The 27154-nt window shown below is 40.0% G+C and overlaps 1 protein-coding gene across 17 annotated transcripts in view; it reads left to right on the forward strand.

Annotated features, from left to right (window-relative positions):
* The window catches only part of PIP5K1B (phosphatidylinositol-4-phosphate 5-kinase type 1 beta), a 306214-nt gene that overhangs the window by 103139 nt on the left and 175921 nt on the right, over positions 1-27154 (forward strand). For all 17 annotated transcript variants that reach the window (XM_009456691.5, XM_063788530.1, XM_063788524.1 and 14 more), the window contains 2 exons: positions 10426-10510; positions 14579-14647. In XM_009456691.5, coding sequence (XP_009454966.1) covers positions 14579-14647 — 69 coding nt within the window. In that variant the 5' untranslated portion in view covers positions 10426-10510. The remainder of the gene's footprint in view (positions 1-10425; positions 10511-14578; positions 14648-27154) is intronic.

Below are 27154 nucleotides of genomic sequence, written 5' to 3' on the forward strand. Positions count from 1 at the left end.
ACCAAAAAATACAAAAATTAGCCTGGCGTGGTGGTGTGCATCTGTAATACTAGCTACTCAGGAGGCTGAGGCAGGAGAATCACTTGAGTCTGGAGGCAGAGGTTGCAGTCAGCAGCGATCATGCCACTGCACTCCAGCCTGGGTGACAGAGCAAGATTCTGTCTCAAAAACAAAACAAAACAAAAGGGGAAGAAAAAATGTAAGCAAGTTATAGAGGCAAGAAGTTCAACTATGTGAGATTATTTGTGATTATCCCAGATGTGACTGGGAAGAGATAGAAAAGTAACAGTGTTAGTTAAATCTCCATGGATTCTTTGCCTCCATGCCAAATATCATGACTATCTAACTAATTACTCCCCCCGACTCCCAGCTTCCCCACCACCCCGACACTATCACCAAATACACAGAGATACATACTATGTCTTTGTATATGTAAAATGAAAATCATTGCAGGACATCATACAGTAGCAGTGTTTTCGATGAAAGACTGTGAGTTACATTGGTCTGAAAGCAACACATCCGTCATGGCTGTTTTCACTGGCGACTTTCTTCTGTCTAATGTTTGCAATGAAGGCTTGGCTTGAAAAGGCTTATGAATTCTTTTAGCACAACCTTTGTTGGGAAAATGAATTACAAGTGGTTCATTTGATGCTGATCCTTTTGTCATTGCCATTTATAGCTATTGTTTATTCACTTTGGGAGAGCCATTCTGAGAATTGATGAATGTGTTTTATGAGAGAATATAAGAGCCCCGCAATTTGTTTTGATTGGTCTCCATTTGGATTCATAGTGAGCAGGTGCCATCGTTTGGAATTGGTTTTGGCAGTGGCTTGGTTATATAAATATTAGATACATGAAGTGAAACCTCATTTAAATTATTTTCATCAGTAAGAATAGGAGAGCTTTACATTGAATGTAAGACACCATAGTTCTATTTTTACAGCTTCTAAGCATACAAATGTGTAACATACCATATGTCTGAACATATGTATGTAGAAGTGGCCTCCATTGTACAAATATTTAACATACAGATTTTCTGCATTTCTTTGAGAGTTTATGCAAATATTCTTTAAAAAACTCTAAGCCTATGGTTTCTTAATATAAGAATTTTTTCTGGTCTGAAAAATACAGGCATTTCTGCTTTGGAAACTATGTTAAGGATTGTTTCAGTTTGGTGTTTTTTGTTGTTGTTGTTTATATTTAAGCCTCAGAAAATAACCCAGCACATTTTAAACCTTTGCTTTCTCCTGCTTTTTGTTGTTGTTGTTGTTGTTACTGTTGTTTTTGTTGCCAAACCCACATTAAAAAAAATACCACGCCTCTTTGTAAGGGCTCTAGAAGAAGAACTATAATACTTCCTATCTTCCCAGCAAAACTGTTTACCAGGCTGACGTTTTCCTAAGAATAGCTCCCTAGGTTTTCATGAATCCATATAAATTTTCACACATTTGTTTTTTATTCTGGCACAAAATTTAAGAGGGACTTACGATCATAGGTGGAAGGAGCAATGAGGAAATCTGTTGGTAACCCTTTAGGTAACATCCTAAACCTCGGGCTACTTGCGGGCAAATTCTTAAAATGCAAGACTCATGATCTCTGAGTACACCCATGAAAATTTAAATACCCTTCATGGTGCTGGGTCTTTTTGTAAGCAAGCCAACACGGTGCCCAGACTCTTTTCCACCCTCTAGCTCTCAACCTTATGTCCCCAGCAAACGGCTCTAAGTCCAATTTCAGTGTTCTTCATTAAGTGAAGCTTTCCATGAGCCCCACAGGCTGACTTATGCAGTTCCTCCTCCAAAAACCCAGAGTAAAGGACATGCCACATTGTAAATTGTAGCCACTGCAATGCCTGTCTCTCCTGCTAATAGGATTTATTTGAAGACGAGTACCTGTCCTTGTCATTATGGCCCCGGGCCTAGCTTACTGCCTGACATGTTATGCTCCATAAATGTTCATTGAATGAATGAAAGAGTGAATTTATTTGGTGTTAGGTAATAAAAATGAATTCAAAAGAGCATAAATAAAACAAAAATGATTGACTTTAACATGCAGGTGTGACCAAGGCCCAAATTATCTTCCAATTGCTTTGTCTTTCGGGAAATGCACTAGGAAATGTTAACATACACAGCCTGAATGGCATGAAAATATTTGAATATGGCTATCCTGTTGGAAGCCCAATTCCCATAGGGCAAGTTGCACTCATAATGACCAAATAATCAATGAGTCCTCTCCTCATTCCAAAGAGGATTTGAAGTGAGGCCCTACCTAAGAAACTTGGCAGAGGCACCAAAACAAAAGCACTATCTAATGGAGTTAGCACAATTCGTAATCGAAGAGAAGTGGACAGCAGCAGAGATGGACATGAAACCCAGGGCTTCAGAGGCCTATCCCAGCGCTCTTCCAATTAATTCTTGTTGCTTCACTTTATCAGTGTTTAATAAAGTGTTTGTTTTTATGGGAAGATGAGTAAGGACTCGTGGCTAGTGTCCCTTAACCTCTTGTGTCTACAGATTGGCCTACTTAGTTAAGTGATTAGGTAATTAGCAATTCTCCCACTTATTTGGCCATGTATGAGGAGCAAACTCATCTGTGGCAAATTAAAAATACTGAGTTTTATGGCCCTAGTTGGGGAATTAGAGGTTGAAAGGGTTGCTGCTTCTGACTCACATATGGCCCCCAGGCACAATATATCTAAAACTTTCGGTAACTGTAGAGTTTTAAAAAGCTCCTCTACCACCTTTTCAATTAAGACATGCCCTCTGGGTTGAGGCTTACTGATGTAGAACAAGTTTTATAGGAAAAAATTATGTAAATTAATATAATTGGCTAATCTTTTGATTGCATTTACAAATTGAAAAATGCGGTGCAATATTGATTAGACAATCTTCTCATTGTTTTTAAGTAGGAGAGAACAAGTAAAAGAGAGAGGTGTATGGTGGAAAGAGGATTAGTTTTAAAGTTAGACAACCCTGGATCAAATCTCAGCCCTACCACTTGACTGGACTCCAGGAAAATAATCCCAAGTCACAACCTCGCTCCTCTCCTTCCTCCTAGACTTAATGCAGGGGCTGCAGTAGACCCTGACTACTTGGTAGTGATCTATTTAAGCTCTTAACGGATTCCCAGAGCCATAACAATAGAAACGTGTGTACCAGTTCCTAGCCTACCTCCCAATCCACATTTCCATTGAGAATCATGTTTCTCAGGCTTATTCCCCTACTGCTTTCCCACTTTCATTATAATTTCTGTTTTGTTTTATGGCCCATCATTGGGTCGTTTGTTCTCAGAGCCATTCCTTACTCTTCTGTATCACAGGGAAGTCATCCCATATAGGATGCATTTCTCAGGCTTCCTATGGGCTCAGATGCTTTTCATGAGGTTGGCCTCTGGGAGCCATAGACAGGGATTGGCGGGCAGAAGGTAGACGAGAAAAACCAGGATGTTCTCCCCTAACCTGTGTGTCTTAGGTGGCATCTCCAATAGTGACTGTCTTCTCCATGCTTCTAAACATACCCCTCCTACTGCAGTTCCAACTTCTGCCAGTCAACCCCTGTCCTGATGTTCTGACCGCAGCTGACCTCTGCTTTTGAGGTCTGTTAACACCACCTTCTCTTGTGCCTGCAGCCCTAAAAGCAATAGTGGCATCATGTTGATTGCGATCTGTTTCATCACCATCTCTTGCTTAGCTTTTCAGTTCACCCATCACTTTTATAACCAATTCCATGTATTAAATTTCCCCTCTTTAATATACCCAAAGTGGTTTCTGTTTTCCCTAATGGACCCTGAAAGCAATCCTGAAGTGATAAACTCTCTTTATTGCCTTTACTGGTCACTGTAGCTTAGATGATCCCAAGCCTGTGAAGCGTGCTGAAAATACTGACTCCCTAGGTCTACCACGCAGAGGTAGTGATTCCCTGGTTTCAGTGTGTGGCCCCAGAAGCTGAATTTTCAAAAAGCTTCCCTGGTGTTTGTAATGCCCAGCACTGATTTAGAGAATGGCAAAGCCAGGCTGAGATGGAGGTGCGTGGGGTGGGAGTGGATGGTTGCTAGGTTCATTCACCAACTAAGGGCTTCACTTTTACAAACCAGCCTCACAGCAAGAGAGCCCCGCTCAGCAAAATTAAAATGACTGCATCCCATGGACTTTATAGGACAGTTACAAGTGTCAAAATAGCACATGTTAAATTGGGGAGTGCCAACGGATTATTTGCAAGAATAAATGAAATCACATATGTGGCAGCATTTCACACATCGTAGTTGCCCAATACATGATCTTCCCTTCTCTCAAATTGAGTGAAAACATAGAACTATAGAAAGCTATGAAATAGTATAAATTATTTATTGCTTAAGGTCACAGAATCCAGATACTAAATACCAGAAATAATAGATAAATAACTACATAGTCAAAAAAAAGTCATTGTCTGGCACATATTATTGCTCACTGAGCTGGTGCTAAACAGTCCATATGACACCATAGGTTAGCTCTCTTTCATATCAGAAATAATTTTTGAAAATAAGTTTTAACTAGGACTCTTGTGTCAGATTACATAGTAACATCTTCTAAGGAGACATGAACCTTGTGAGTATGTCCTTACTTGACCATTGGAATTTCTGCATTCCAGGCTCTTGCCAGAGACTACAACTTTGAGTACTCCACTGTCCAATTCTTATCAAAAGACTGGTTAGGAGAAATAATATTCATGGAGGACTGCCTGAAAGATATGCAGCCTGTTCATTCCTCATTGAGATAACCTAAGTTCTATTTGTGGTTTAAGTCAGGTTATCACATAGCTTCCTATTTGGATCTCCACGTATTTACTTCTTGTCAGTTTCTCTTTACTGGGGAAGATGAATGAAAAAAGGCACATCTATCATTATGGAATTTTGAACAATGTTAAAAGAGAAAACCCTCAGAGGTTTCCAGACAGAGAAAACCAGCATGCTTCTAGCACAGGGAGCATCAGACTAACATGAAACTACTCATCTACAAAGTGGGAAGTAAGCAGTAAGCAATACAGTATTTACAGAGAGATGGGACGAAAGACCTGTGAGCCAAGAATCCTGCATTGGCCAAGAGCTCTATTCCTACATAAGAGCAAAAGGAAGACATTTCTGGACATGGAGTTACTCAGACTGGGCCATCTACATGCCACTTCTGAGAATTGAATCAGGACATAGGTGTCAAGGTAGGAGGAGATGAAGAGCCAAAGAAAGAGTGATGAGCAATGAACGTTGCAAAACTTATGGTCAAGTCTAAATAAATGATCATAATGTGACTACGAAGTCTAAATTGTTCATTAAGATTTCTTAAAGTGGAAGAGACATGTTGACTATAAGGAGATATTTAGTAGCTTAGAGTGGAGCAGGCAATGAAAGAGTAAAAATATTCCAAGTATCTCTACCTATGGACAAGAAAGAGAAAAGAGATGTCATGGATTGGGTTCTCTGGAAGCAAGCACTGGCACACAGTTTTGGTTGCAAGATTCTTAGTAGGAATTAACACCCGTGTATTATGTTCCCCAGAAAGATATGTTGAAGTCCTAATTTTCAGTACCTGTACATGTGACCTTATTTGGAAATAGGGTCTTTGCAAATATAATCAAGTTAAGATGAGTTCATGAGGGTGAGCTCTAACCTAGTATAACTGGTGTTCTTATAAGAAGAGGAAAATGCCACATGAAGAGGGAGACACATGGAGAGAAGCGCTAAATGGTGACAGAGGCCAGGGCTGGAGTAACACAGTGGCAAGCCAAGGGACTCCAAGAAAGATGGCTACCACCAGAAGCTAAAAAGTAGCAAGGAAGAATTCTATCGAGTCTCAGAGGGAGCATGGCCCTGCCAGTACTTTATTTTGGACTTCTAGCCTCCAGAACTGTGGGAAAATAAATCTCTGTCATTTGAAGCCACCCAGACTGTCGTACTTTGTAGCGACAGCCCTAGGAAACTGATAAAACCTGTGAAAAGATGAGGGAAGGCACACAAAATCAAAGTCCCACGCAAGACACACAAAGCCTGGGCCACCTTGATGGGGAGCTGGAGGAAGAGTGCCACCGTGCCACTCAGTCACAAGAGGTGACTGCCCCAGGAGGGCCATGACCTAGGCTAAATTGGCTCCCTGCAGAGGCATGCAGTAAGGCAGTCTTCCCTTCTTACAGGAGATCTGGGTAGCTCATCTCCATGTCTACACAGCAGGCCGAGCGAAAAAATGGGCAGTGAAAATAGTGTATAGTCATTTTGCTTTCTTAATTGAAAAACAGGTTTTTAAATGATTTAAAATCAAAAAGATAATATGAGCAAGCCAGCAAAGAAATAATGAGTAAAAATAAGTATAGTAACAACAAATGTAATTAATAGTAAACAAAACATTGTTATAGGCATTGCCTTTATTTCCTGACCAACATAGTTCTGGAATGTATAAGGCAAAAAAATGAAGTAGACATACAGGAGAACATGGCAAAACTATAATTATATTAGGGAATTTTGATATAATTATTTCATAATTTGGCCGGGCATGGTGGCCATGCCTGTAATCCCAGCACTTTGGGAGACTGAGGGAGGTGGATCACTTGAGCTCAGGAGTTTGAGACAAGCCTGGGCAACATAGTGTGAGACCCCATCTCTACAAAAAAATTTAAAAAATTAGCCAGGTGTGGTGGCGTGCACCGGTAATCCCAGCTACTCAGGAGGCTGAGGTGGGAGGATCGCTTGAGCCCAGGTGGTGGAGGTTGCAGTGAGCCGAGATCATGCCACTTCACTCCAGCCTGAGCAACAGAGCCAGACCCTGTCTCAAAAAAATTAATAATAATAATTATTTCATAATTTGACAAAGTAGACAAATAATGATACAGGTTCATATTTGTATATAGTGTTTATACCCTAAAAACACAGAATCTGCATTTTTCTCTTTTGTCTATAGAAGGTTTACAAAAACCTATTTCTATGGCCACAGGAAAAAACTAAATGAATTTGTGGAGAAAAGCTATTTTACTCATCCCCTTTTTTATCCCACTGTGATAAAACAAAAAATTGACAGTGAAATAATAATAATAAATAAAATGTAAATGCTTGAAATTAAGAAGCCTTCTTATAGATGATTCCTGGATCAAACTGAAAATCAAATACAGAATGACAAATTCTCTGGAAGTTAATTAAAAAGAACATTTCACATCAAAACTTATGAAGAAATTGTTAATGCATTTAGGAATACTTTATAGCCTAAATGCTTTTGGTACTATTTAAAAAAAAAAGAATGAAAAATAAGCTAAATATTGCACCTAAGAAATTTTTTTAAGAATCAGAAGAAAGAAGGTATTGTTAATGACAAAAGCTAAAATTAATGTAATTGGCCTCAAAACAATTAAAAGGAGAGAATCTGACTAATGAAAATATATATATAATATAAAGAATGTACATATACACATGCAACATTAGGAATGAGGAAAAAAAATTGCCCAGATCCCAGAAGGATTAAAATAAGTCAATAAGACAATGTTATGTTCAGGTTTATGGCAATAAAATTTGAAATCTAGAGGAAATTGATGTTTTTCTAATAAACTGTAAATTACCAAAATTTGATTCAAAGAAAGGTTATAAATCCCGAGAGGAGTAATAAACAGAAAAAAACATGAGTGCGTATAAAGAAAGCCTTCCAATTTTATGAAAAGTATAAATTCTTTCATACCAAAAACTGATAAAGATGGCCACAACAGTTGTTCAATATCACTTATGAAAATATGCTTTTGAGAAGATTAAGAAATCAAATCAAAGATTTATTCTAGAAACATAAGGATTTTTAATTTTATATTTTTATATTTCTAGAAATATAAGGATTTATATTTCACTCTATTTAAAAGAGTGACAAATGAAAATATCCAGGAGTGAATTTAGTAAGACATAAGACAAATTAAAAAAAAAGATTGTAGTGAAAGACAAACTAACATTTGAAGAAGTAGAGAGCTATACTATCTTTTCAAATGAGAAAACTTATGATCCTAAAGATAAAAATTGTTCTAAAATAACTATATATAATCCCAATCAGAATCCCAACTTGGAAGATAAAAGTGTTGTCAGCTTAGTCAACACGATTTTTTTGTTTGTTTGTTTTTTGTTTTTTCGAGACAGAGTTTCATTCTTGTTGTCCAGGCTGGAGTACAATGGCCCGATCTCGGCTCACTACATCCTCTGCCTCCCAGGTTCAAGCAGTTCTCCTGCCTCAGCCTCCCGAGTAGCTGGGATTACAGGCACCTACCACCCCACCCAGCTAGTTTTTGTATTTTTGGTAGAGACAGGGTTTCACCATAATGGCCAGGCTGGTCTCGAACTCCTGACCTCAGGTGATCCGCCCACCTCCGTCTCCCAAAGTGCTGGGATTACAAGCGTGAGCCACTGCACCCAGCCCAATCAACATGTTTTTAAAGGCCACATAAAAATATAAATGCAAGAAAATTTCCAAACTTGAAGGAAAAACAGTCAGCATGGGGGAGTCGTGCCAGCAGGCATCAAAGCACACTATCATGTTACTGCATTTTAAGCAATATGGCATTAGCTTAGGAATCCACAAGTCAATGTTTGGAACAGAGTAGATGCCATAACTAAATCAATGTATATAGGAAAACTTAATGTATGCTAAAGGTGGCTTGTCTTTCCAGTAAGGAAAATAACATAAAGTAAATGATTTGGGGGCAATTAGGTGTCCATCTGGGGCAATATTCCATTTGGATTAGATTCCATTTGAAGTAAGAGCTAATATTAAAGATGGACCCATAAAGCTATCAAGAGAAAATATGGGAGAATACACGTATAACATCAGGTTAGGGGGAGCTCTCTTTCATAATCCATCTTCCAAAAAGGAAAAATTGCAAGATAGTAAATTTATAATCCATAAAGGAAAAATTGGCAGATTTGACTGTGTAAAAATTTAAAATGTCTATGACAAGACACAATAAATAAAGGCAAAAGAAGAATAATACTTGCAACCTCTAGGACAGAGCTAATGTTTAAAATACTAAGAGGTCTCACAAATTGTTTATAAAAGAAAGATAAAACAGCCCAGTATAAAAATAGTCAAAGGGCATGAACTGGAATTGTAAATCACCAATAAACCTGTGAAAAGAATCACCCCATTAGTAGTGAGAGAAGGCGAATTAAAACCAGAGATGCCTATCAGGTGAGCAAACACTTTTAAAGATGGCGAACACCAGTGCTGATCAGTGTGTCAATAAGCAGGCACTCACCATGCACATTTGGGCTGATTGCTTCAACCTTTGCACCGGAAAGAAATGTAGCAATAGTCATTCAAATAGTTAACATGCTTATTATGTTTGGCCCCACAGTTATTCCACTTCTAGGATTCTTTCCCACAAAAATAAAAGTACTAGAACATTAAAGATGTTTGAATAAGACTGTTTATTCCTGCTCTGGTTAAGGTAGCCAAATTTGGAAACAGTCTGCATGTTCATCCACAGAAGAGTGATTGGTTAAACAATGGTATGTCCATCTTGTGAATATATGCAGTTATTTTTAAATGAGGTAGATATATAGATTTTAAAAATATTTTGATAAGAGCAAGTGGCAGAAATAAATGTGTGTGTGAAAAAGCATAGGGAAGATTTTGAAAGGCTATAAAACAAACAGACTGTTTATATTGGCTATCGCACGGTGGGGGAGATAAGACCTAATTCTTTATTTATTTATTTTTTTAAGAGACGGAGTCTCACTATGTTGCCCAGGCTGGTCTCAAATTCCTGGCCTCAAGCAACCCTTCCACCTTAGCCTCCCAAAGTGCTACGATTACAGGCATGAGCCACCATGCCTAGCCTAATTCATTTTTACTTTATACCTCTCTACATTTTTAAATTGATTACAATAAGCAATTATCTCTTCTGTATAAAACATAATTATAGCACAACAGCTTTTTTGAACTTTTCTTTGAAGTTGTGTCATCTAATCAACCCTTATGGAAATCACAGGTAGTTTATCATAGGGATAATATTGAAAAATTGTCCACATGTCACATGGTGTCACCTCTGTGAAGATCCATAGGAGAAATTTCCACTCCAGCTTGAATCTCCAGATACCTGTGGTTCATTTGAGCAACTGCTTTGCTTTTATCTTTTGCTCATTGTGCATCTGGTAACTGATCGTATTTTCCTTTCCTCTGGAAACCAGGAATCTCAGAGTCAAGTTGTAGACTGTAAAGTTTACTCAACAACCATACCAGACTCTGTGGCTTATGTTCTATGCACAGCCCTTGCTGATAGAATCATCTTGCTCTCCATGTTTATTTTCCCTCACCCACATTCCTTCCTTTGTTTTAATTTTAACTGCTTATGTTGCATGTATCCCTACAGCTACCTCTGATCTTTTTTGGGAGATGTGGTAGGGATATGAATAAATGATGACCAGAAATTTCTATTTTAACAGAAACCTGGCAAAGAAAACGGTCTCAACAATGAGTAGGCCACCCATCACTACTAACTACAGATGACTTGCCATTTCATTTACAAAGGTAAGGAAATAAAGTCTGTATTTTTAATTAATTCTGATCAAATCAGTATAGAGCCCTTACCTTTTTATTGTAAATATTTTTACAAATATTCTAAAACATATATCCAGCTCATAACCTTTAACTCTGACATCAAATTTGAATCAAACATCAAGCAAACAGAAACAAGAAATTTTATGAATTTTGGCATGCCAGAAGGGTTAAAAAAAAAACCGAGATGTGGTCTCTGTTGTTAATTACTATGTGTGTTAAATTTTTAAATAGTATTTTCCTTATTTTTAAGTGTAGCAGTGTTCACTGTAGAATACTTGGAGAATCTAACAAAATATAAAAATGAAAACCTAAAGCATTTATAATCCCATCATCTGTAGATAATCACCAGAACTTCTGGGAATGTCTTTCCTCCTTCCTTTTATGTGTACATGGGAAATACACATGATTATAACTTCAAAAAAAATTTTTAGAGACGATGTCTCGCTGTGTCTTTCAGGTGAAATTCATATAACATAAAATTAGCCATTTAAAAATGAACAATTCAGTGTTCATTTTTAGTATAGTTTAGTACATTTACAATGTTATGCAACCACTACCTCTATGCAGTTCCAAAACATCTGCATCACCCCAAAAGGAAACTCAGTGTAGTCAGCCCTTGGTATCTGCGGGAGATTGATTCCAGGACCTGTGGATACCAAAATATACTCAAGTCCCTTATCTAAAATGACACAGTATTTGCTTTTGTTTCTCTTTTTGAGACCGGCTCTTCCTTTATTGCCCAGGCTGGAGTGCAGTGGTGTGATCATGGCTCACTGCAGCCTCAAACTCCTGGGCTCAAGCAATCCTCCCACCTCAGCCTCCTGTGTAGCTGGGACAATAGGTGTAAGACATTGAACCTGGCTAATTTTTTATTTTTTATAGAGATGAGGTCTCACTGTTTTTCCCAGGCTGGTCTCATACTACTGGCCTAAAGCGATCATCCCATCCTGGCGTCCCAAAGTGCTGTGATTACAGGTGTGAGCCACAATGCCCAACATAATTATATAATGTTTTTTAAAACAATGTTTTGAATTCATACTTACCTTGACTTCATTAGTTACAGATGATGTGGTGCAGAAGCATAGCAAGTCTAAGAAGAAACAGTAGTCATCATTGTGACCATTGTAATGGCCCTTTGCAGTTTACCAGTACATCCCCAAGCATCTTATTTGTCCCTGCTACATGGCCTCTCCGACTCCAATGCGCCTGGTTAATAGGTTTATGTGACCTTTGTTAAACATCACTGTACAGGAAAAATAAATGAATAACTCTCGAATCCAGATGATAGTTCATGGCCTTCGTTTATCATTATTTTATGTTTTGTGCTGCTTAAAAGGAAGTGTTTTTAAAAAAAAATAGAAGTTTACCTGTTTTTCTCCTCCTCTTCCCTACTGTCAAGTCAGGGATGATTCACAGAGTAATAAAAAGTACTTTAAGACCATCTCATCCTCCGTCCTTCATTCATGCCAGTTAGTTAACCTCTCATTAAGGTTGTTTTTTTAAGCACCCTTCAGAGTTGCTCTTGTAGTTTTTTGGTTTTAAAAGCTGCAAAGTCTTAAAAGTGAAATTACTTGAATGGCATTCTTTAGGGAGGTCTTCATTCTGTTGGCTCTGTTAAACAGTTGAAGGCCTGTATTTTACTCTGAGCCTGATATATAAACCATTTTAATTCTTCTGGCATTTTTATTCAAAACTGACCTAATATTATTATAAAGAGACTAGAAAAATGAATTATTCTGTAAGTCAATTTAAGCTGATACAGCATGGAAAACAATAGTTTGTGAAACATCTGTCCTGGAAGACTCTATTCTAACACGGACAGATTAAATAGATGCAAATAGAATTGCAAAATTATGTAAGAGGGTGGTTTCATTGGTGGGCAGTACTAGATCTAGTGAGGTTGGCTCACCGTGATTCTTGCATTTATTTTCCTGGATGGTTTTTAGTCATATCAAGCTCACGGCAGTGTGGGTAAACTCAGTCACTTAATTCCAAGGCACAGAAATGGTTGATGAATCCCTAGGTTTAGCATATGCCGTGTTTATTAAAAGCCCAGAATTTAAAGCATGCTTCAAAAGCGTAAAAGAAAGTCAGAAATTTTACCCTTCCTTGGTGTATTAAATGTTCTGCATGCAATTTAAGGTAAGACCCTTAAATTATGGTTCCCTAATTATGAAGTTATCCTTGTTTACCACAGAAGTAACATAACTGGCTTTAAAAATTCAGATGAATTATAGGTCACATGTGAAAATCTTATCATTAGGAAGAGAGAGAAACACATCTGAAGATCAGATCTCCCAATGAAAAAACATATTTTATCTTAAGGCGTTAGAATTCACAAAGATACGCAATAGTTTTGAGTGTGTAGAAATGTAAACTTCTCTATATCATAATTATGAAACAAGTTAAAAGGACACGGTAAGCTGGGCACAGTGCCTCATGCCTATAATCCCAGCACTTTGGGAGGCCAAGGCAGGAGGATTGCTTGAGCTCAGGAGTTCGAGACCAGCCTGGGCAGCATGGCAAAACCCTGTCTCTAACAAAATAATTACAAAAAATTAGTCCCAGCTACTTGGGAGGCTGAGGTGGGAGGATTGTCTGAGCCTGGGAGGTCGAGGCTGCAGTGAGCTGTGATGGCACCACTGTACTCCAGCCTGAGTGATAAAGTGAGACCCTGTCTCAAAAACAAACAAAAAGGCAGATAGTAACACAGAAGAATATTAATAATGCACTTGGCAAGCAATTAATGACCTTAAAACATAAAAATAAGCAAACCACTAGTATGAATAACCGTAATAGGTAAAAATCAATATCAGAAACGTTAAGACCTCCATAGATAAATGGACGAAACAATGGAAGACTCGAAGAAATACAAAGAACTAAAACTGATGTGAAAACAATGTTAACCTTCACCAGTAATTTTCACAGATGCAAATTAAAACCAGGAGATGATTTCTTTTACCTGTCAGATTAGCAAAGCTGTTTAAGATGATAAGTCATTACTAAATGTGTAATGAAACAAGCCCCCACTCGCTGCTGATAGCAGTGTGAATGAGTATACTCTTCTGGAAATAAATTTACCAATATGTAGTAAAAGCTTTAAATTTTTTAATATCCTAGTATGCCCTAGCAATTCCAAGAATTGAGTCCAAGAAAACATTGAAGTTAGATAAAGATATAAGCATAAAATAATTATTGTACTATTTGCAGGAGCAAAACTCTTTGAGCTGCCTCAACTATCCTTCAATATTAGCATTGACTAAAGTATTAACACACAGTGGTGTCCACACAGTGGTATATCTTGCAACTAGAAAAAAATTATTCTTACAAAGATATTTTTGTAATCAAATGGGAAAATGTTTATTATGTAAATGTTCAGTGAAAAATACTGGGTAAGATAGTATTGTAAGTTTTTTCATATGAAAATACACATAATAAAAGGTAGAAATAAATATGACAAAATATGAATAGAGGAGTTGCCCAAGGGTAGTAGAGGTGAGTAATTTTTTTGTTCTGACTAATATTTTTTGGTACTTCCCAGATAATTTTACAGTGAGCATGTATAACCAGAAGAAAAGTTTTTTAAAAGGCTATGTAGCCTGGGCACGGTGGCTCATGCCTATAATCTCAGTTACTCGAGAGGCTGAGGTGGGAGGACTGCTTGAACTGAAGAGTTTGAGGCTGCAGTGAGCCATGATCACACCACTGTATTCCAATTCCAGCCTGGGTGATAGAGTGAAACCCTGTCTCTAAAAAAAAAAAGCTTTGTATAAAGAAACTTATACACATGTACATGCTTTCTTAGAGCATATGGGATAAAATATATTACGAAAATGTTTTAGATTTATTTTTGGAAGATTAAGGAATGCAGATTTCTTTTTTAGTATTCTGAAATGTTTCTGTCTTCCTTAGGAACAACAGCAATAGCAATAACAAAAACATACTTAACTAAAATAGATCCTTTGGTTAGCAATATTATTAATATATTGTATTTCAGAGTAGCATTGAAGTTCAAAGGGCAGTGTGTTTCTCTTGTAGATGTCGTCTGCTGCTGAAAATGGAGAGGCAGCACCTGGAAAACAAAATGAAGAAAAAACCTATAAAAAGGTGAGTGTGCATTTTGTTTTCTAAAGAGGAACACCGTTTTGCTGTTTGGCACGTGAATATTATCAAAGGCCTTTCTTTCTCCCAAGCAGTTGTAAGTTACTATCTTAGTTTCCAGTTGCTGCTATAACTAATTACTGCAAATTTAGTGGCTTAGACAACATACATGCATTATCTTATAGTTCAGTGAGTCAGAAGCCTGACATGGGTCTCCCTGGGCTGAGATCCATGTGTTTGCAGAGCTGTATTCCTTCCTGGACACTCCAGGGGAGAGTCCACTTCCTTGTCTTTTCCGGCTTCTAGAGGCTCCCTGCGTGCCCTGTGTCATGGCTCCCTGCCATCTTCAAAGCCAGCAACGGCCGGTGGAGTCTTTCCCAGGCTGTATCACTCTGACACTTTAAAGGGCCTGTGTGATTGCATTGAGCCCTCCTAGGCTCACAGAAATATGGGAAAATATTAATAAAAATTAATATTCTTTATCTAAAAGGTCAGCTGATTAGCAACGTTAATTTCCTCTGCAACTTGAATTCATTTTTGCCTTAGAAGGTGACATATTCACAGGTCCCAAGGATTAGAGCATGGGAATCTTTGGGGGTCAGTTCACCATAATATAGAATATTGAGTGAAGAGAGTTGTTTGAAGACCCTTCTTATTCCTAAGAAGAAGGCTCCTGAGGGCATGCAGTGTTCTGTGTATAATATATGAATCCTTTAATGGACTCACTACTTTCCACCAACATTTAAAACATTTCCTACCTTTGTATTTTAAAACTTTTAAAATGTGAGATGCTCCTCTTCCCCACCTTTTCTAAGCCGCTCAGATTTTATGTCTTCAGCCCATTTCACAAAAAGTCTTTTTCCAGACTTCCTAATGTATCTTAACTTACCAGTCTTTGATAAATTCTCAACTCCCAGCTACCAAGCTAATGTTCAAACATGTTACTGGGTAAAATATGTTCCCAAGCACCTCTACTCCTGATTATAAATTGACTATACATTTTAGCTTTTCAAAGTTCTTGCTATTTTGCCCTCTTAAGAGTAGGAGGTTTGTGTATTGAAGGTTTATTGTTTCTTAATTTTTCCTTTTATACTTTGATGGACAGCCTGCAAGACGTTTAGTCATAAAGTACATGAGCTATGGGCTCTGACCACATATTCAGGTCATGGAACTAGCATGATGTATTTTCTATTCCATTTTCATATGGGAGAATGTGCCCTTTTTCCTGGCATATCTTCTTTATCTGATTTTTCCACTCAGCCAAACCTTGAAATACAAACTGGGAGGTTGTCATTCAAAGTGATGGTGTGGTTGGAAAAGAGTTGGGTAAAGATTCAAGAGCTCAGAAGTGCCGCAGTATATTTTATAAAATTTGTACATCGGGCCAGAGGCAACAATACACTATTATTTATTTTTAGACACAAGTGAAAAACCAAATCCTGTCTCGTTTACCCAAGATTCCGTGTACATTCATTCAAGCATGGACCAACACAGAGATGATTACATTGCTAGCCTGTTATTACTTCAGATCAGTTTCAGGAGGTATTCTCAATCAGCATCAAGATGCACTGAAATTCTTGACCAAATTCTGACTCACAGGAGATCCTTTGTCGCTGCAAAAGTTATAGAAAAAATGTGACCATGACATCTCAGAGTTTGCTAAGTGTACCCTGCCCAAGAATTTATTTAGTCAAGCAGGTTTTCAATAATTAGTATAGGTAATTCTATGATTAATGTCTCCAGTAGGATATTTAACTCAGCAATGATTTTTAGGTTGTAAAAACTAAAAATCAAATTCTATGGTAGGAGAAATAAGGAAAGACACAGAAAACCTAAGGGGACCAGAAATTTTTTTTAATGAACAATTTTTTATGTGTAATAATATCAGGATCTTATTAATGATTTCTGGTTTTAAAAAGTATAAGCAATGGAAGGGGATGTACGTAGCCTCTCTTAAAAAGCACCAAGAAGACCAGCACAGCACTTAGAACTTCAGCCCTTAATAAATATGGTATTGATATGCATAGCAAGAAGAAGGAATCACTTAGAGAAAGTGTTGTTTTACTGGCAGGTAAAAGCTCAGCTGAATTATTCGGTTTAGTTCTCTGCTCTTCAAACTAGAGAAGGTGTTCATGGTGGACTTAGGAGTTAGCTATTGCAAATGTGTTTATCTCCAGGTCCAGATAAACCATTTCCCAGATGAAAGAACTTAAAGCTAGAATAGGAAAACCTCTGAATGTGAGCTTTAAATGAATTTCAGAATGGGAAAATTGTCAGAAAACAGGACATAAGCAAATATTATTCCTATTTTCAAAAATGAGGAAGAGTACATTCTGGAAACCAGATTATAAGTGAGACATTATTCCCCAGTATAATTTGAGCATTATTATTAAACATATGGTTTATACATATTTAGAGAAGAAACATATCTTTTACAAACCTGGAGAAATTCATAAAGATGTAGTTTATTTCAAACTAACTGCATTTCCTATTTTGAGAGAGTCATTAAATTACTCATAAAGAGTATGTTCAAATTTAATGAGTCTTGATTTAAAGGTGTCTAAAAGATTCGCTAGTCTCCTTTCAGACAAGGTGGATAAGTATGGGTTAAATATTATGTTTATTGTGTTTGTATCTGGTTGGACTGATGGTCTCGAAAACTGGCAATTTTGCTCCCTGTTCACTCGGTTTCCACCAGCATGATGCATGAGTTGGCCCTGGGTAGCTTACCATGTTCACCCATGACCTTAATGAAAGCATAAAAGCAGTGCTTTGCAAATGCAAATGACAAAAAAACTGTAAATGATAGCAAACAGACTACACAAGCGTTGTCAAGGCCACCATACATCTTATTCCCTTTACAAATACCTTAAATTTCTTTCCCAGTCCTGAAGCCCTGATCATAAGGTATGCACAGATTTACTAAGAAGCTTTGATGACCCATTGTGTTTTTGCATTGACTGAAGCCAGTCCATGGATCCCAGGTTAAGGCCCCTGGTCCTTTATGCTAGGAGTGAGAAATATACCACAGGAGTTTATAAGTAGCTCACAGTGGAGTGGGAGAGGCAAGACATGAAAACAGTTTTAGAACACAGTAGTCTATAATGAGGAATTCAAAAGGGAAGAAACCAATGTTGTTAGAATTAAGCAGCAGGTTTAGGCTTTCTGTATGGAGCCCCAGATTTACTGGGCAGCTGCCAGTAACATTCAGGATCATGAGTGCTATGATTTCCACGTGTTATTAGGGAACACTCAGTGTTCATGGGACAACTTTACACTTTGCGTCTCAGCTATTTGCATGTGATTATTGAGGCTGGCTGCCTTTTGTCTTGCAGTTGACCATTTCCTGAATCCATTCTCAGTTCTTGGCAAGCCCGGGAAGAACAGCTAACATTGGTCCGTGAGGTTAATAATGTCTTCAGCTAATGGCTAAAATAAGAAGTTTGATTTTAGCTGCATAAAACAAACAAGTTGCCCATTAAGACAGGCATTAAAGGCTGCCTGGCTGTATTTACAGAGTGGAGTATTTCCATTATCAGTTAATTTATTGAGTGCTTTCCGCAAGAGTTGTAAATGCGGAAGCCTACTGGGGCCAGGCAGCAAAGAAGGGAGTGAGAAAACGAGGGGACCATGGTAAACAGGAGAACCCACGCCTTCCTTAAAAGGGGCAGCAGGCAGTCAGCTCTAGCCAACAGAGCTATGAATGAATGCTCGCCCAGGGTTGCCAGATACTCTGATGTTTTTCAAAAAAGAGAGATGAAGATTTTGATGTGAAATCTGCCATTTTTAAATAACAGCAACTAATTCAAATGTTTTTAAAAATACACTCTGGGCAAAACAGTTTGCCTGCGGACCCTATCTGTCCCGTAGGCAGTGGCCAGTTTACAACCTCTGACCTCCCTGTTGGTGTAAAAAAGTGAGAAGAAAAAAGGAGGATGCAAAAGAAGTGTAAGAACTTGTCTCTGCCTCCCCTGACCTTACAACTTACTTGGGAGAAAAAAGAGGGACCCACATGAAAAAATTAAATCTTGACCCAAATCGGTGTTGAGTAAGTGCCAAGACAAGTGGTATTTCTCTTTTATTTTTATTTTTTTGAGATGGAGTCTCACTCTATCACCCAGGCTGGAGTGCAGTGGCACAATCTTGGCTCACTGCAACCTCTGCCTCCCGGGTTCAAGCGATTCTCCTGCCTCAGCCTCCCGAGTAGCTGGGACTACAGGTGCACGCCGCCATGCCTGGCTAATTTTTTGTATTTTAGTTGAGATGGGGTTTCACCATGTTGCCCAGGCTGATCTCGAACTCCTGAGCTCAGGCAATCGACCACCTCGACCTCCCAGAGTGCTGGGATTACAGGTGTGAGCCACTGGGCCCGGCCAAAAATTCCATTTTTTAAGTGACTGTGCATTCTGATTTACCTACTTGTTTGTCTTGATGTCAGGGAGTCCAATGAGCACAGGCACAGAAACAGGGAGGAGCATGATTTATTGGCATTACAGGAGAGGCTGGCCTGGACAAAGCTAAGTGGTGGTGTCTGGGGAAAGTAGTAGGCAGTTTTGGAAGTATGGGCTGGCTCTAAATGACAGCTACCCTTGGGTGCTGGTTTGAGGTGTTTGGATTTTATGTTCTAGGCCAGTGTTGTTCAATGGAACTTCCCGCAATGATGGAAATGTTCTATAATTTGCACCAATGCGGTAGCCACAAGCTATGTGTGGCTATAGGGCATTTGAAATGTGGCCAGTGTGTCTGAGGAACTGTAATTTTTAATCTTAATTTTAGTTAAATTTAAACTTAAATAAGCACACGTGGCTGATGACTGCCATGCTGGGGAGTGCAGTTTTCAGGTGGTGATGTACTGTAACATTGTTGTAGGGGCTAGTGACAAATGAAAGGCCTGTGCAAAGCCAGTGGCAGAGCACAAGTTGTACAGGGTTGAGGGAGATGACACAGGAAGGCTTTTGTGTTAGTTGAGCAACAAAGTTGGGTGCAAAGTTGAGTAGGAAAAGATGTGGGGAATATTTTTGAAAAGAAAATTACATTTCCAATCAGTGCGACTACCAGAAGTTTTCTGCCATTGGTGGAACTAGGGAAGTTTGGGAAAGAGTATTGTGTTATTTTGGGATTTTGTTTGTTTGTTGTTTAAAAAGGCCAGAGACCTAAAAGGAAGCAGGAGGCGCAGGGCACGAGTTTACTTGAAAGAGGATGGTCTCAATGCAAGTCAAATACTCATGCTAGACGTTCAAGTTTTGTCTGTTTTATATGTGAAGAAATGACCCAGCCCCACCTCTCCAAAACAAACAGATGTCAGGGTGGTTCAATGACATATGCCAGGTTACCTTGCAGTTCTTTGTTAGGAAGATGATTAGAAGCTCCAGTCACATGATGTCCCATGTTGTCATTTGTCCGTTAGACTGGGTCAGTGTTTCCCAACACCAGGGCCTTGACTGTCATGGGAAACGTGCACTGCCATTTGCCTTTCTTCTTGTCTCACCTCTTCACCCTGAGGTTGTCGTTCTAGGCCCCTCACCCCTTCCTCTTCTGTTTCTCCCGCCTTTCTGGGCCTGCCCACAATAGGCCTCCACTGGGAGATTCTGGTTTTGATGACCGCAGGCTGCCGTGGGGGCAGAGGCCACCTGCCTGTGGCACCGACGCCTCGCCTACAGTGTGCAGAGTCTTTTTAGCTGGTTTTCACTGTGACGGGCACACGTGCTCACAGCATTCAGAAAGCTCCATTGGGAAACTGACCAGACCAGGACACCTACAGGATCCTTGACCCAAATGCCCAGTTTTTTTCACTTTGTTTTATCTTTGAAGACCTTGGTTGTTGCTTCATTCCAGTGTCTGAGACAGTTTCCTATCAGTGGAGGCAGGCAGCGGTGAGGAAGGAGGAAATAGTACCTGACCGTGACCACATTCCAAGGAAAGATGCCTTTTATTGCTTTTTCAACGTGAGTAAGATAATAGCTCAGAGACACTTTGATCTAAAAGGAAGTATTTCTTTAAATACAGGGTCTTTTATAAAATGTTTCTGACAGCTGGTAACACTGTCTGTCTCCAGGGAGAACCGGGTAGTAGGGTCCTTAGTTGGTGGGAAACTTCTCTGTGTAAACCTTTCTATGGCCGGGCATGGTGGCTCGGTGGCTCTATGGCTGGGCACGGTGGATTATGCCTGTAATCCCAGCACTTTGGGAGGCCGAGATGGGTGGATCACCTGAGGTCAGAAGTTGGAGACCAGCCTGGCCAACATAGTGAAACCCCATCTCTACTAAAAATACAAAAATTTGCTGGGCACGGTGGTGCAAGCCTGTGATCCCAGCTGCTTGGGAGGCTGACACAGGAGAATCACTTGAGCCTGGAAGGCAGAGGTTGCAGTGAGCCGAGATCACGCCACTGCACTCCAGCCTGGGCGACAGAGCAAGACTCTGGCTCAAAAAATAAGTAAATAATACATCTTTCTATGCATATTTAATTTTGAACTATGTGAAGGTAATACCAATTCAAAAATTGAACAAATAACGTTTCAGGATTTTGGAGGGAAGAGGGGCTGGAGTGTGTTCTCTGTCCTGACCATTCTTCTTTTCCTTCAGATTCTGGAAAGCCGCCACTTCCATAAAACAAGCAAACTCATTTGTGCTAAGCAGCAATTGTCATGAATAGCAGCTATGCTGGTCTCTAGGATGAATGACCCTTTGGTATTCTAAGTGTGATTCCTAATCCACCTTAATCCAAAATACCCTAACCTGCTGGTTCTCAACCAGCAATTTTGCCTCCACCCCCCGGGAAGATTTGGCAATATCTGGACATATTTTTAGTTGTTACAAAGTGAGGGCTGGCGCTACTGGCTTCTAGGAGATAGAGGTCAAGGATGCTGCGTCTTATGATGCAGAGGATGTACCCCCAAAACAAAGAATTATCTAAACGTTGTTAGTGCCAAGGCTGAGAAGCCCTGTTCAAATCAAACTACCCTTTTTAAGAGGAGGGCGGATGTGAGTCCAGCTCTTCCAGATACTGGTTGATAACTGTAGGCATTTTTCCTAGTTGTTGTGAACCTTAATTTTTCTCATTGATAAAATGTAATTAATTAATATCTACCCAAGCTGGCTTATAGTGCTGTGAGGATCAAACAGTTTAACAGACGTGAGCAAATACTGGGAAAAGTAGAATACGAATGAGTGAAGTCACTGTTTTGATGAGCAAGAATGCAGTCCCTGAGCCTCTGATTTCCAGATTAGTTCTATGGGGACGGAGCACTGGATTCCCGGGGAGAAGGGTTACTTAGTCTCCTGGGGGTAGCTGCAGTCAAGCCTGGGCATGGGAGGTGAGCTGACAATACTGGGGCGTGATGCTGTATTCGTCCCAACAGCAACAGGTGTTTAAAATCAGAGAGAAAGATGTGCTCTTACTAGTAAACGGGTGCCGCTGCGCTGCAGCCTAGGCAACAGAGCAAGACTCCATCTCAAAAAAAAAAAAAATAGTAAACTGCTGTTGTGTTTTTAAAAATTAAGCAGCAAGGAGGTGAGCTGCATCATTTACAGAGGGAACATTTTTTAAATAATTCCGTTACACTTAGAAGCATGTGTAATCATATCACGTTACCATGCACCCCCCGCCCTGTCAGATCACCCCTCCAAACACTTGTGTTTCTGTCTCCTTCCTCACTAAGTACTAAAGCAGGTGATTGCAAGTCTGCCTTTATGAGTTTTAAGCAGGACATTACAGATAATTAAGCAAAAAGAATTGGCAGCTTCAGATTAAAACAGCTGAGCAAGCCAACCCTCTCATTAGCCTGTTGCCCTGAACGGTTCATTCTGAAGTGACCTCTTTCAGCATTCGCTTTGGAGGGGGCCTCCATATGTTAAGTTACCCAGGTTTGTTGTACTTCTGCCTTCTGATTAACTGTAGACTCTCTGTGTTTTGGTCCCTAATACCAATAAACGTCACATTGCTGTCTCTAAAACGCGAACTATAGGAAATCGTATTCTACACCCAAAACTTCCTGCACGGCTTCCTTCACTGGCAAAAAAACCCCACAGTGTTGTTGAGTTTGGTGTGAATGGCAGACGAGGAGGTTGGGGTGTTCAGTGTTACTGCAGCCAGTGGGGCCGTCTGAACTGTGGCCCCTGTTCTCAGGGCACAACGATGCTTTTGTTTTTCAATTAAAAGGCTTAATATAAGCAGGTGTTCACTCGCTTCCCTGCACAGCTCAGCCAACCTGGTTCCGATCTGGCCAGCAGGCCCCCTTTCCCTGAGGCCTGTGGCTCATCCACTTTCACCACTCACTACCTGCCCTCCTTTGCCTGAGCACATAAAAGAGATTTTTTTTAAGGTGGCTCTTAAGAAGTTGCAAAAGGACATAAAAATTTAAAATTCCAAAGTTCTGTGTTCTGAATTTGGGAAAAGATGACAGCAATGTAATTTAGGTTCTAGTCTTACATCTACTCAATAGTCGTAGGGAACATACCTTGTGCTTATTCAGAGTTTTTGCTGTTTTATGGAGTTAGAATCATTGGCTGATGGAAGAATGTTATCAAATATATTGAGTTTATTTTAACCAGAAGCCTACTAATTCAGTGAACTGAAGCCTAATTATTACCAATCAAAAGCAATTTTAAAAGCAATGCTGATAATAGAGTTAACATAAGTGCTTAGTGTATGCCCGCTATCATTCTAAGCACTTTAGAAAATTCATTTAATCTTCCTAACAACCTTATGAGGTTATACTATTACTACCATTTTACAGATGAGAAAACTGAGGTACAGAGAGGTTAATTAAATGCTCCAGGGCATAAAGCAAGTATGTGGCAGAATAAGTCTGGGATTTTAACCCCAACTGCCTTTCTTCAGGATCTGTAAGACCCTACCCACTGCATTATTGTCTGAATGCTGTGGTGTCTGGAGGGCAGTGCTGCTCAAGACATTAAAACAGTGATTCTCAATTATCTGCAATAGTAGCAGGGGTCAGTAAGATAAACTCAGACAGCTTTGGAATGGGAACAAATTAATAGAATTTAACTTTTTTTTTTTTTTTTTTTGACGGAGTTTTGCTCTTGTTGCCCAGGCTGGAGTGCAGTGGTGTGATCTCAGCTCACTGCAACCTCCGCTGCCCGGGTTCAAGCCACTCTCCTGCCTCAGCCTCCTGAGTAGCTGGGATTACAGGTGCCCACCACCACCACGCCCAGCTAATTTTTTTTATTTTTAGTAGGGACAGAGTTTTGCCATGTTGTCCAGCCTGGTCTCGAACTCCTGACCTCAGGTGATCCACCTGCCTTGGCCTCCCAAACTGCTAGGATTACAGGCGTGAGCCACCACGCCCCACCTAGAATTTAACAATTTTAAAATGTTTTCCCTGATTCACTGGTTCCAAAGCCATTTTTCTCATCAAAGTGTATCTCACTTCTGAACACAGAATCTGAACTGTAGCCTCAAGAATAACTTTTTCTAGAAAGTATGTAGTGATTTTAAAATGAAAAACAAAATCCCTTGGGCATTGTGCATAACACTAGAAATGGGAAGATGACTAAAGTGATCATTTCAAAAATTATCCCTGAGTGCAGAACTCAAAATTGACAGTAAAGGATGAGATCCACTTGACAGTGGTGACATATCTTGGATTGTCAAGTTAGGAGAAGAACACATTTTAAAACCTAACTGGCAGTTCTGTAGACTGTCACAGAAAGAGTCACAACTCAATAATAATCTTCTCAATCACTTAAAAACATCTGGTAAAGAAAGCATTAGCTAGAAGGATGACTATTTTGAAAGTTATTTTCCTCTATGGGAATCCAGTTCTCCCAAGTGGTACACTGTATTTTCTGGCAAGTTCTGTTTACTGTCTGGTCCTGTGTCAGCTGCTTTTATTATGCCAGAGAAAGGAAGGTGTGGCAGCTCAGTCCTCTGCATGAAAGAGGCAACCCTTCAACATATCATTAAGGAAGGAAAAGAAGATGGGCCGTGGGCTCTGTGGGGGCTGTGAAATTAAGATTCTCAGTCCTGTATCTGTTCTGCCCAACTTCTGACATGCACGTACACCCAGACACCCAGAGACAGAAATTGGGTTCAATTACTAGGAGACTTCTAAACTATTCATGAGGTCTTGCTGCAGTTCTTTCCAGCAGAGTTGATGAGCTACTCTTCCTCTTAAATCAGTGTTTTCTGCTCATCCAAGATGCACTGCTGTCTACTTCATTGCAGATCAGGAATCGTTTGGTTATTGAGCACAGGGCTGAAATGTAGACTGTCTGGATAACATTCTAATTTTCCTGAGCTAAGTTTTCATATTGTGACCTTGCCATTTTTATGGGTGTGCTTAGTGCCTAGAATGTATGACATACATTTGACTTACGTCCATGTACTCATTAATTTCTCCAGTTGACAAGTGTTTATTTAGCTTAGCATGGTGCTAGGCCTTAGGGGTGGAACAGAGGCCAAGACAGACATAGTCCCTGCCCCTAATAATGCTTTCATTGTCATGGTACAGACAGATGAGAAAGAGTATGCACAATCAAATAATTACTAACTTTTAAAGTACTATGAAGAAAATAAAGATAGGCAAACGTACTGCTGCCTTTTAGATAAGGTATTCAGGGGACCCTCCCTAAGGAGGCAGCACAGGGGCTGGGATCGCGAGTGTGTGAAGGAGGCAGTCAAGATAAGAGTGGACGAAAGAGTGTGCTTGGCAGAGAGAATGGCCTTTGCCAAGCCCTGAGGCAGGAAGGAGCTTGGTGGATTCAAGGAACTGAGGTGGAGGCCAGTGTGATGCAAGGTTCTGAGCAGGGAAGAGTGGCCAAGTAGCGTGACAGCAGCGGTTCTCAATGGGGGCAGATTTGTCCCCCAGGAGACATTAGACAGTGCTGTCACAACTGAGGGGAGTAGGTGCTACTGGCACCAGGTAGGAGGCCAGGGACACTGCCCGCCCCCCCGACAACAAATACTCATCAGCCCCAAGTGTCAATAGTGCTAAGTTGAGAAGACCTGAGTTAGAGAAATAGGCAGCAGCCTAGACAAAGGTAGTGGACTAGAGGAGAAAGAAGAAAACAAGTTTGAGATTCATTTCAGAGTTGATATTGACAGGGCCATGGTTGGATGTGGGGGTGAGGGCGTGCGTGGTAGGAATGATTGATCCCAGGATTCTAATTTGAGCACCTGGGTAGATGCTGTGACCATCTGTTGAGACAGAGATGAATGGTAGGGGGGAAACAAGTCTTCCAATTTGGACATGTGAGTTTGAGAATGTCAGAGAGGCAAGTGGGTGGCTGGACATGGATTTGGGACTCAAGGAAGAGGTCTGGGGTTCAGCTTCAATTTGTCAAATTGCAGATTCATAGGCATTGGTGAAATAGATGGAGAAGAGAGGCCTCAGGAAGGGGGAACATCCGTATTTTGATGTTGCCTCCTAAGATCCTTTTCCACAGTTATATTCCTAAAATACACAAAGCTGGCCAAGTCACTGCCTTATTATCTTCCATTGGCCTTCTGGTACCTTCAGAAAATATCCATGCTCCATAGCGTGGCATGTGAGTCCTTCACAGCCATCCCCATTGGGTGTGTCTTGACCATCTCCTGCCATTATCTTGGACACGCACCTAACTGCGGATGCACTGAATGCTGCACCTTCCTCTTTTCCATCCCCATTCCTTCCCACACAAGCCGATCACTCCGTGATGTCTTCATTCCAGAAACAGCTCTATCATTGCCTTTGTCCACCCTCCCAGGCAGTGGCTGTCAGTCACCCTCCCCAGCCTCCCTCGGCACCCTGCACTTAACCCTGTTATGTCACAGGTGACTTTGTTTTGTAATAATTGTTGGCAGTTATGTCCTGCCAACTGCACTGTGAGTGGCTGGGGAGCAGGAGCCTTGCCCAATTATTTTGACATCCAGAGGGTCCCACGCAGCATGTGGTACAGCATCCAAAGGATGTATCCCTTTTTTCTTCTTAATTCTAAGATTGTTATAGATTTTCCAAAGAGATATGTTCTTGAGCCTACAGTTCTGGAGGTGCAATTAGAGGTGAAATATGGGGCGGGGCTGGGGGGCTGAAGAGGGATAGAATTTGTACTGTGGATGTTCACAGAAAGAACACTTTGAAGGAGCTCAGTTCCATTCCCTTGGCTTTTTCTGTTTCAAAATGGTAGTGATTACCTGAGTTGTGGGTCACTGTACAGGCATTTGAAAGTTGGCTCTTAATGATGTGGCATCCTGAAGTCCCCTCATCTGTAGTCTACAGATGGCTTGTGATCAGCTGTTCCTGGAAGAACTTCAGCAATGAATTTTAAAAGGCAGTCTTTTTCCAACACTGTCACTTAAAGGTTCTATTCTTTCCAGATGTTGGCTCAATTAAAGGCAGCCCCTAGATAGATGACAGTAACTGTCAGGGGAGGTCAGGATTTGGGATCGTTTGGCAGCCCATTTCTCCAGAACAAACATCATAGTCAATGCCCTTTTCTTTGTAACATGAAAGAAACAAGATCAATGATTGTTCAGGTTTGCTATTTCAAAGAGAGTGAGAGGGAACAATAG

The sequence above is a fragment of the Pan troglodytes genome, chromosome 11 (genome assembly GCF_028858775.2).
Source record: "Pan troglodytes isolate AG18354 chromosome 11, NHGRI_mPanTro3-v2.0_pri, whole genome shotgun sequence".
Lineage (NCBI taxonomy): Eukaryota > Metazoa > Chordata > Mammalia > Primates > Hominidae > Pan > Pan troglodytes.